Genomic DNA, 12,546 nt, shown 5'->3' with positions numbered 1-12,546 from the left:
ATGGTATTTATCAAAACTTAAATATTTGAAAATATCTTAGTAGCATATGAATTTGCCAAATAAGCGAAGAATTATCATCTAACCTAGGATTTAAAACCAAGGATTTGTATAGTTTCTTTTCGATAAAATATTGTTGGTGTTTTTGGCGACTATAGCAGCAACATTGCCGTTATTAAATAAAAATATAAAATTTTCGCTATCTGATAATTATAGGTTAAAATGCTCATGAAAATGTATAATATTTGTCTTAAAACTACATAGAATGACATGAAGTTCATCTTCAATAGTAGAGCTACAACACATGTCATCTCGTGGACTTCTTTTCTTTCATACTTTCCAGTTTCTATTTTTTTTAGTGGAGCTACCCCACATTTAAATTTTGCAAAAGCACATTTGTTTTTAATTGACATAATATTTTTAACAAATAACTACGGAAGAGTATTAGCGCCACACATTTTTTTTTTCTTCCTATGTTTGCGTTAAACGCAAACCTTTTTGTGTTATAACGCAAACCTTTGCGTTTAACGCAAACCTTTTGCGTTATAACGCAAACATTTGTTTTATCTTATTTCTTATTCAAGATTCAAAGGAAACAGTAGTTATTAATGGAGGAGGCTGTATATAATAGAATTTATCACCTTTGTAGTAATTGCAAAGTAAACTGCTTGAATAATTAGATCATATCAATGACTAATAATGAGCAGAATAATATAAGAAGATGTGGTATGAGTGACAATAAGAAAACTCTCCATCTAAGTCACTATTCGTAAAAGTAAACCATCATAGGCCGAATTACGGTCTTCAACACGGAGCATTGGCTCACACTAAACAACAAACTATAAAGGTCCCCAAAAACGATATCAAAGTTACTACTAGTATATATATTACAAAGAAAATTGAGTAAATTGAGGTTATACCTAACAAAAAAATCAACCCTGCTAATATAGCTATAACCGAATATAAATATACTTCCAAAGTAAGCTCTCGTTTGAGAACTGTGTAAAGTAGGTTACATTCAAACAAGCTACCCTTTGGCAATTAATGTATATAGAATGAAGATGTTTTATTAATAAAATTATGTTCTCTCTATTCAAATTGCTACCCAAGCATCTTAAAAATACTTCATTATATTGAAATGAAAATTCAATGACTTTCTATCAAAGAATCTTGATCAAATTCTGAGATTTAAAAAAATTGTTTCCTTATTAATAATTCATTTTAAAGCAGAAAGATCATTAAAAATGTCTATTTGACTTGGAGGTTTCACAATTGTATGACATTATTTTTTATCTTTCAATTTTAATATGACTATATACTAAACTCTATCTATTTTCTTGTTAAATTATATACTTTTCTGATGCACAAATCAGTCTTAATTAATGTATAATTGCACTTCACTTTTTTTATCTACTAGTAAATCACATCCGAAATGAATGACAGACGGACATATATACAAAACTTAATGAATAATTTAAATAAAGATAATAATTTAAATGAAGATATTTGCGTTGTAACGCAAAGGTTTGCGTTATTACGCAAAGGTTTGCGTTATAACGCAAAGGTTTGCGTTATAACGCAAACATAGGAAGAAAAATTAAAAAAAAATGTGTGGCGCTTATACGCTTCCGTAAATAACAGTTGGCCAACAGTATATTTTTAAGTCCATTTTCACTCAGCTGAATAGAAGTTCCAATTTTAACTCTTCTGTCGTAGAAATGTCAATATCATGTTATTGTTTGTACGTACAACATGTATCATTATATCAAAATGTGTCAGTCCCAGTCAAGATTCACTGAATAACCACGAAATATTTACAGATGATAAAATATTTACACAAAAAGTCATGAATCTGTATGAATGTTATGTACGATGAAGTTAATTAAGTGTTCACAAGAAAGTAAGTATGACTGTAAATTTTATCTAAAGTCGGAACATACATATATATATATATATATACATATACTTTAACCGTGAGAAAAAATATAAGCTTTGGTGAGCTCTATAACCGACTATCATATAAAAACCGCAATGTATGAACGTTACACAATTAGAGATGAACGTTTGACAAATGCACGTTATCTGATATACACAATTATACACGATTGACGAACGCACGATACACGGTTAAGAATGAATGATTGATACACGCACGATACACGCACGATACACGGTTAAGAATGAATGATTGATGAGCGCACGATACACGCACGATACACGATTAAGAATACACGATGCACGCACGTTACACGGAAAATACACGGAACGATGAATGATGAATGCACGATTGGTACACGCACGATACACGCACGATGCACGCACGCAACACGCACGATACACGATGAACGCACGGAATAATGGTCAGTTTGAATTTTAGAAGGTCTGTAGCTGACTATGCGGTATGGGATTTGCTCATTGTTGAAAGCCGTACGGTGACCTATAGTTGTTAATGTCTGTGTCATTTTGGTTTTTTGTGGATAGTTGTCTCATTGGCAATCATACCACATCTTCTTTTTTATATCATTCATTTCTTAATCCATAAATTGGGCATAAAAAGAACTTGAATATAAAATACTTTGAATTCCATTGAAACCTATATGATAAAGTTGATTTTGATTTTACACAATTCAACGCATATGATTGTTAACTAACTAAGATAAAATACTATAACTATATTTTATGTCATATCATACATTTTTTACTTCTCATTGTTCATAGGTGGATTTTAATACAGCATGCGTTATAAAGTCTTCCCTTGCTGATAATGAGGCATTATTCCCACCAGCCGACATTGGTGTGACGATGAAAAACAAATACGAAAATAACAAAAACATTCTATGGCAACATTACAGTACAACTGAGGGGACTTCAATAATATACCCCGCCACAAACTGGACCAGATGTAGCGATTTTGATCCCAGATGGAGGTACAGTAATACTAAGCCCAAAAAAGCAGTTAGAATATTCCAAAACGTCCTAAGTTCATTGAGAAAGTTTAACTTAATACCGTCTTAGTTTTAAGGGTACATGTAAAAACTCGTGGCCATTTTGCATTGGGGGTTCGCCAATTGTTTTTATTTCACATTGTATGTGGCTAGTAAAGAAGTTGCTAGACAAAAAATGTCAAGGTTGGACCTTATTGCAATACATTTCATGGCCTACTTCGATTCGTGCAACTCGGATTGACTCGAGTTAAAAGATCAATGCTAATGCACATGTACACAACCTTTCCGAATCGAAATCAGGACTCTTTCTTCGAATTGACTAACATGAGGGGAATGAAAAATAAATGTGTCAGCTGAGCAAAAAAAATAAAATAAAAAAAATAAAAAAAATAAAAAAAAACCAAACATCATGTTTCAAATATCTAATATTTAATAAGATAAACCATATATCCCTGTAAAATGGGGCGGCAGATATATAGTCGGTATTGAAAACTAAAGTAGGTAAATTGAAGAAAAGATTACAACGCCATGGAAAAAACCCACATAAACCAACTATGCCTGATGTTCATATGATGAAATCATAATCTTTCAGTCAGTTTAATTGAAGTCTGGAGCAGGCATGTCAGTTAACTGCTAGTAGTCTGTTGTTATTTATGTAATATTGTCATTTTGTTTATTTTCTTTGGTTACATCTTCTGACATCAGACTCGGACTTCTCTTGAGCTGAATTTTAATGTGCGTATTGTTATGCGTTTACTTTTCTACATTGGCTAGAGGTATAGGAGGAGGGTTGAGATCTCACAAACATGTTTAACCCCGCCGCATTTTTGCGCCTGTCCTAAGTCAGGAGCCTCTGGCCTTTGTTAGTCTTGTATTATTTTAATTTTAGTTTCTTGTGTACAATTTGGAATTTAGTATGGTGTTCATTATCACTGAACCAGTATATATTTGTTTAGGGGCCAGCTGAAGGACGCCTCCGGGTGCGGGAATTTTTCTTACATTGAAGACCTGTTGGTGACCCTCTGCTGTTGTTTTTTCTATGGTCGGGTTGTTGTCTCTTTGGCACATTCCCCATTTCCATTCTCAATTTTAAAACACAAAGGATAACTAGAAACAGTGGAAAACGAACCAAACCTTTATATCATTATTGTTTAATGTTATTTTTCAATTACTAAAATTGAGAATGGAAATGGGGAATGTGTCAAAGAGACAACAACCCGACCAAATAAAAAACAACAGCAGAGGGTCACCAACAGGTCTTCAATGTAGCGAGAAATTCCCGCACCCGGAGGCGTCCTTCAGCTGGCCCCTAAACAAATATATACTAGTCCAGTGATAATGAATGCCATACTAATTTCCAAATTGTACACAAGAAACTAAAATTAAAATAATACAAGACTAACAAAGGCCAGAGGCTCCTGACTTGGGACAGGCGCAAAAATGCGGCGGGGTTTAACATGTTTGTGAGATCTCAACCCTCCCCCATACCTCTAACCAATGTAGAAAAGTAAACGCATAACAATACGCACATTAAAATTCAGTTCAAGAGAAGTCCGAGTCTGATGTCAGAAGATGTAACCAAAGAAAATAAACAAAATGACAATAATACATAAATAACAACAGACTACTAGCAGTTAACTGACATGCCAGCTCCAGACTTCAATTAAACTGACTGAAAGATTATGATTTCATCATATGAACATCGAAGACATATGCAACACATCTTCATGAGTTAAAAAGAAACAAAGTCTTGTACTTGTAGGTTGTTAAAATTGTTTTTTATTTTATGTTTCCCAGGCCAGAATTTTCTGCAACAGCATCACCGAAACCTAAAGACATAGTCATATTAATTGCATCAACTCTGTCTATGAAGGACCCGTCTAGTGTTCCAAACAAACACAAGTTAGTTGTTGCTAAAGAAGCTGCACATGCAGTCATTAACACATTAAATCCTAATGATCGGGTACGTGTATTATGTACTATGTATTGTGTGTGTGAAAAATTTATAAGAATAACACTTCATAAATTGATGTGTATGAAACGCTGATGTTACATGTCTTAGCAAATAATTGTGACTTGGATGGAGAGTTTTCTCAGATGCACTCATACCACATTTCTACTTCTATTAACAACACGAATAACTTAAATAAAAAAAAAACAGAAAACAATGACAATAAAAAGCAAACTGAGTGAAAAAAGACAATATCACGGCAGAGCAATGCATAACGCATCATACACTGTATTGGTATGTTTGTTTTCTCAAAGGAGAGTAAGCTTTTACACTTTTAAGTTACACAAGTCTGTGCTTAGCGTAATTTCTGGGATGTAAGCATGGCTATTTTAGCCAAATGTTATAAGTAACATATAACAAGCTAGTAAATATCAATTATTTTTTCAAGGTTACGGCTATTTCCTTCAATTCGGATGTCAGGCGTGAACCCGGTTGTTATAGTGATATGTTGGCCTTTGCAACAAAGCAAAATATGAAGACAGTAAAGGAATTCGTTAGTCTTATACCAGATTCTAATATAAATGATCAGAATTTTGAAAAAGCACTTACGGTCGCTTTTTCATATTTCAAATCCTCAAGCAACGACAGTGTCTCGGAGAGAGGTAAATGTAGAAAAGTGTATGTTCACTCGTGCTTTCCTTTTTATATGTCTTTTTATAGAGTTAATTCATATCAATTGATGTCTTATAGTGTGTATTTCTATGTTGTGATATTATGCTATTGTTACTGCAGGTTAGAGTGAGGGTTGGCGCTTAATAAAACGTTTAAACCTACTGCATTTGTATGCACCTGTTCTAAGTCAGGAACTTGCTGTTCAGTGGTTGTCGTTTGTTGATGTGGTTTTATTGTATTTCTCGTTTTAGTTTTTAATATAGATAAAATAGTTGGCTTTCCTGTTTGGATGGTATTACAAATTATAGTAATTTTGGAGCCCTTTATAGCTTGATTTTAGGTGTGAGCCAGGGATCCGTAGTGTGAACCGTACGTTGACCTATAGTGGTTTACTTTTACAAATTGTAACTAGGATGGAGAGTTGTCTCATGGCACTCATGCCACATCTTTGTTATCTAATGACATGCTTTCATTTATGATCATTCTATACTTGTACGTTTTACGAATGGATGGGTTTATTAACATCAAGCAGTATATGTATGTATAAAAAACCAACTAGGATGTTGATATAATACGATTAAGACACTGACTATGTACAACAGTCAAACAAGTGAAAGGTTCCTTTGAAAGGAAACATAGTTTATTCGTCGAGAAAAATCTTTAAACACTATGTTTGTAATAACATTCAACATATCTGTTAATATTTAGTTTTCCGAAGCCATTGCTCTATTTTTTAGGTTTAATTTTGATTGAAATCTGTACAGATTTGTCGCAAAAATCTGAATTTGTGTCAATTTGGGAAGTGAAAGAGGTACCGCTTGTGAATAAAACTTTTCATAAAAATAGTTTAATTTAACTGTATAACGTAACTTTTCATCGTTTAAAAACTTTGTGAAAAATTTAATTTAATAAATGTGACCAAATATATGACTCTTACAGACACGAAATATCTTGCTTTTGATATTATATCATTATACGCATCCTTAGATTGTGTAAATGTTTATTAACATGCGCACAGTCGTTTATGAATAAGATGCAATTACGTATTCCATTGACAGACAAGGGGATCAAAAATATGGAATGTTTCATGATGTGGAAATAATGCCATTTGTTTTTATGACACAAAACTTCGTAGCTCTACATATTTACATTATATGGCAAATAACCGATTTTAATTTAAATTTAATCATCGAATCATTTAGTTCATTACTGATCCACATCTAGTAAAAATGTTTGTTTTTCATTTATAAGTTTTTCTAATCTTAGATCAGATAATTTTATTCGTTACTGCTGGTGAAAAGACACAAGGCAGAGATCCAGTGGAAGTTATTAGAGATGAAAATATGAAACTTCAGAATAGAGTTGTTGTGTTTACCTATCTTCTTGGTCCAGGTTTGTACCTTTTTTTATATTGATTGAATTAAAGATTATCGTTTGTTATCTCAACGAGATTGATTTTCTCGCGTGAACCGGTACATCGAAAGTGAGAAAAGAAATCGAGTTAAGATGACAAATGTCGTTGTTTTACCTATGCCGAAGTTATTAATTTCATTGACAACGGACACGTGCACCCTTAGTTTCTAGCGATAATTTTGTATTCATGCACTCAATTCAGCTGAGAAAGAAAATTATCAGTCAACAAGATCTAAGGAAATTGTCGTAAAATAGCGATAATCAATAATACTAAAACATTTTAATTGTATAAAAAACAAAATTAAGCTTAACAACTATTGATGTGTTTTGTATTATTTTTTTGCAAGTCATATGCAAATGTAACTTCTATTTTTTTTAATAAATTTATCTCCATAAAATATTGCAAAGGACAAAAGGTATAGTTGCGGTTGTTTAACTTATCACACGATCACTCCTTATTTTGTTTTGGGTTCGTGTTTCACAGTTTTACTGTGTTCTATTATGCTAACTAATGTTTATCTTTCATCATATTAATCGTTTGTCGTTTTAATTCTTAAATGGAATTGTTACGTATCTTACGCCTTTTTATATTATTTTGAGGGAATAATCACTTCGCTGGAGTTAAAGTTGGCTCGTTTCATAAATTCATAAAACATATATAAACATATTTGAAATACGACCTAAATGATACGTGTATACTGATATATATTATCATAAGAACTCAAGCTGGTGTTTCAGGACAAACATATGTACATTTTTTTACCTTTGAAAACTCAGCAGTAATATGCAAACGTGTCTTGTAATTTTTAGATATTTACTTTTATTCTCATTTTGGCAGGAAACTAAATTAAAAAAAAAACAATCTCCGTTTGGCCTACAAAAGATAAATCAGCTATGCTCGAACGAAATGATAAAACAGAATCTAAATAAAGGCAACAGTAGTATACCGCTGTTCAAAACTCATAAATCCGTGGACAAAAACAAAATCGGGGTAACAAACTGAAACTGAGGGAAACGCATTAAATATAAGAGAACAACGACACAACATTAAAATGTAACACACACACACACACACACACACACACACACACACACAGAAACGGACTAAGCATTAGACAAAATCCTTTTCGAATAACAAATATAACAACATCAAAACCAAATACATGAATTTGGGATAGACAAGTACCGTGACACGTCTTACAGTAATGTGAATTCACACTAAAAAATAAGAGAAAACAAACGACACAACGGAAACACAACGTGAAAATGTAACTCACACAGAAACGAACTATAATATAACAATGGCCACATTCCATCTTGATATAAAAGATACCATTTTGAGAGTTGAAAATTCGAGTTTGTTCGAAAAAATTTAAAATTTAAAAGCATGCATATCAATTATAATTCATGTCAACACAGTCAAATTTTTTTTACTTGACATAATTCTTTCAGGGTCCAAAGATAATCCAAAGAAACAGTTACGTGAAATGGCTGAACAAATACAGTCCAATACGTCATACGGGTCCGTTCGGGTATGTCAGAATACTATACATTTGTAAACAAAATAGTACAGTAAACACATTATATTTGCATCTAACAATCAAACATGATTATTGTTAAACATTTACGTTTTCAATGACGTCGGTATATATTGTACATACAATTAATTCTTTATTCACACATCATAATCAGTCAATATAAAGAAATTGTATCCTATAGTCAAACAAGTGAGAGGTTAAGCTAGATATTAAACCAGTTTTAATCCATCATTTTCTGCATAAGGAAATGCCTGTACCAAGTCAGGAATATGACAGTTGTTATGTATTCGCTTGAAGTGTTTAAACTTTTGACTTTGCCATTTTATAACTGACTTTCTGTTTTGAATTTTCTTCGGAGTTTGGTATTTTAGTTTTTTTACTTCTCAAGTTTTTTTTATATAGTTCGTTCTTATGTTGTACTGTTATACCACTGTCCCAAGTTAGGGGGAGGGTTGGGATCCCGCTAACATGTTTAACCCCGCCACATTATTTATGTATGTACCTGTCCCAAGTCAGAAGCACGTAATTCAGTGGTTGTCGTTTGTTTATGTGTTACATATTTGTGTTCCATTCATTTTTTGTACATAAACAAGGCCGTTAGTTTTCTCTTGAATTGTTTTACATTGTCGGGGCCTTTTATCGCTGACTATGCGGTATGGGCTTTGCTCATTGTTGTGGCCGCACGGTAACCTATAGTTGTTAATGTCTGTGTCATGTTGGTCATTTGTGGATAGTTGTCTCTTTGGCAATCATACCACATTTTCTTTTCTATATTGTGGTATTTATGAATATATGATTTAAAATGCATGTATATTTGACGATTCTGATTGAATAACATATACAGTATCTTTTTGCGGCACTAGATTCAGTTTCATATTACAATCATGTAGTCACGATATATTAAGTGGATATGTATACTAATTACATGAACAGAGACGATTGCTATCACGAGTTATAATTAAGATTTCGCGACGTTAGTAGCAGTTTCGAAAATGAAACGTAGAATCAAATTAAAGCACGAACGAAAAACAGATGATCCGAAATTCAATACTTGTACGATGCACAAATTGTGGTGGGAACATGAATCAGTACGAACAGATAAAACAATTAAGTCAATAAAATTAACGGTACCAATTTTTCTTGCACCAGATGCGCATTTCGACAATACATGTCTCTTCAGTGATGCTCGTGGCCAAAATATTTGAAATCCAAAGCTTATATAAAAGATGAAGAGCTATAATCCAAACTCACCGTTGATATAATAAGTATGTACTCCAATACAGTCTAAAAAATGGTTGTAAATGCCCTTGGAGGATTTTTGTGGTAAATCAATTACTCTAAAGATTTAAATATTAATATCGAAGAAATCTCATCAACTTTTAAAGAACATTAAAATTTTATTCGACAACAATATCTAAGAAAATTGCTCAAACACAAAAGGTTATTCAACCCGATTTAGGTGTATCGGGACTATTCGACTTCGCATAATTTCACGCATAAATTTCCATGCACACGAAAAGTTTATGTCGTTAATTTATTATCATATTTTTAAATATTTTGATTGATTTAAAATGTTTAATTATTGTTCTTTTGTCAATTAACAAATTATTATCGTTATTATGTGTATCTTTGAAAGACTCAAAATGACATTTCACCCAATTTGCTCATTTTCCAGCCAAAATCTGAGGTTTAAGGCCAAATATGTGTTTTTTTTTCTTTATCGGTGACCTATGTTTCTTATTTGCTCATTATTTGAAGCAATATTTCAACTTTTTGTATTACAGTTTTGGACCAAGTGTCATATAAGGTTTTTTATGTTCCGTTAAAAATATGCCGACACCTCTATAATCATTCTATCATTTCATTGAAAAACGATCCCTTTTACATACTTCTTTATAAGTAATAATTTAAGCTTAAATTAAGAAATAATTCATGGAAGCCATAGAATGTTGGAAATTTACACATGACATGGGCCGTGATATTCGAATTTTATCCAGAGCGTAAGCGTTAGGATAAAATCAACAAATATCACGGCCCAGGCCATGTGTTAATTTCCAACAATCTATGGCTTCCATGAATTATTTTGATTCTAATAGGACAAACACGATCCTTAAACAAACTGAAGCGAAGGTGGTTATGCTGTATATGTGGCTGTACTTTTTACTCCCTGTAAGTTAAAGCTCAAACATTCTAATAAATCTGTAGCTTTCATTGAATATTTCGTGAACAACCATTAGAAAAAAATGTGTTTCATTCCTTTTAATTCTCAAAACCAACAATTGCCATTTTATTATACATTTTTTCTCGTAAGCTACCGTAAAATCCACAGTTGACATTTCGTAACTAAGAAATCGCCATGTTGACTTGCTGAAAACAGTAAGTAAATATGCACGAGAATAGAAAATTAAACAAAACCTACCTTGAAAATCAATTTCAATACAATAGTTTACGACATGTCGATGGTTCACGTATAAACAAAAAAACTTTCAACTCTAGCTTTTTCATTTGTATGAAGTTCATATTTTGAAATGACTTAGCAGCGCAAAAACATTAAATTTCATTTTATTTTATTTTGTTGGTTTCTCCGAATACTTGTGCATATTTTTTTATGCATCTGAATAAGAATTGAAGTTATTTTGTCTTCTTTAATTGTATTTGTAAAACAATAAAATCGGCAAAGGGTTCGCAAATATAAATCTCTGAGTCTGCGCTAAGTATAGATATATCGAGAATTTTATCACAGTGCTGTTTACAAAGGGAAAGAAGCACGTCCTATTAGAATGGCTATTTTATTTACCAATTTGATTCACTATCTATAAAGATTAAAATAACAAAAAAATATGGCACTCTGATAGAAATTTCGAAAAGGCCCGAGCCACCTTAAGTGTCCATGCTATGGATGCCCGAATTGTTAATTCTTATGACCCTATTAATGATTTTTCGAGTCAGTCCGGACACCAATACAATATATACTTCGATAATACGACGTCATATGACTGTGGCATCTACTCAAAATGTCCCACAAAATCATGATATATATACCAAGCAAATACACTTTTTGTACTTCTATACACTATTATGCATTCGGACAATTCCATTCAGTTGGAAAATATTAATTGTATGTTACATTGAAACAAAAGCTCTTTACCTGTATATTATTTTGTAGAAAGGACAATACAAAAATTTGGATAATCTGCAAACACTTGCTATTCACATGTCCACATTTTACCTTCATCTTCGGAAACCTTCAGTTGACCCGATCTATACCGTTCCATATGTAGATCCATTTTCCGGAATAGGTAAGTTATGGATTATTTTGCTTCTTATCAATCTATATGAGGATCCTTTCTCTGGAAAAATGTCTATGATTTGCCCCTGTTATTTTTCCCATAGCTACGTATGTGGTGTAATCACCTTGTCATAGCAGGAAGCATATTGACGAAAAATTCAAAATAAAAAAGAACCGGTACCATTATTAAACTTCTCTGAATTTCTTAAAAGTACATTACCAATAATATTCTAACAGTAGGTTAGGTTAAAGGGGCACTAGCTACGAGATATATAAAAAATCTAAAGTTTGATTTTTTTCTGTTTAATCAGTAATGAAAGTAAAATAGTGAAAAAAACAATTCGCTTTTTGCAGCCAAAAAGATTCAATTTTGTCAAATTACGCTAAGAAACATTGATAATTAGTAATTCACTTGCAAGTGAATGAGTCCACCTCTTTAAATCCGTATTCATGTGAACTTCAATTTAACCCCTAGCTAGAGATTGACAACGCATGCATTGTACGTGTACTGGTTATTTAAAGAAAAAGAATGTCAACAATGAAAGTGAAACTACGGTATATCATTTGATTACTAATTCGATGCACATAGAATCATTCTTATACGGTCAAACACAATGAGAAACATCTATTTTTCATCTATAAAATAAAATCAAACAGACCTATAAAAATCCAATTGCACGTATTGGTTTAATCTATTCATATCTGTATTTATGTTTACATCGCATACATGGTCATCTGAGG

The 12,546-nt window shown here is 32.3% G+C and overlaps 1 protein-coding gene across 2 annotated transcripts in view; it reads left to right on the top strand.

Annotated features, from left to right (window-relative positions):
- Window positions 1-12,546, top strand: part of LOC143076894 (VWFA and cache domain-containing protein 1-like) — a 59,655-nt gene that overhangs the window by 19,249 nt on the left and 27,860 nt on the right. For both annotated transcript variants that reach the window (XM_076252780.1, XM_076252781.1), the window contains exons 5-10: window positions 2,716-2,924; window positions 4,740-4,905; window positions 5,342-5,555; window positions 6,832-6,957; window positions 8,431-8,510; window positions 11,683-11,815. In XM_076252780.1, the coding sequence (XP_076108895.1) occupies window positions 2,716-2,924; window positions 4,740-4,905; window positions 5,342-5,555; window positions 6,832-6,957; window positions 8,431-8,510; window positions 11,683-11,815 (928 nt within the window). The remainder of the gene's footprint in view (window positions 1-2,715; window positions 2,925-4,739; window positions 4,906-5,341; window positions 5,556-6,831; window positions 6,958-8,430; window positions 8,511-11,682; window positions 11,816-12,546) is intronic.

This window comes from Mytilus galloprovincialis, chromosome 5 (genome assembly GCF_965363235.1).
Source record: "Mytilus galloprovincialis chromosome 5, xbMytGall1.hap1.1, whole genome shotgun sequence".
Lineage (NCBI taxonomy): Eukaryota > Metazoa > Mollusca > Bivalvia > Mytilida > Mytilidae > Mytilus > Mytilus galloprovincialis.
Note: the sequence above shows the minus strand (reverse complement) of the source record. Positions and strands in the feature narration are given on the sequence as shown.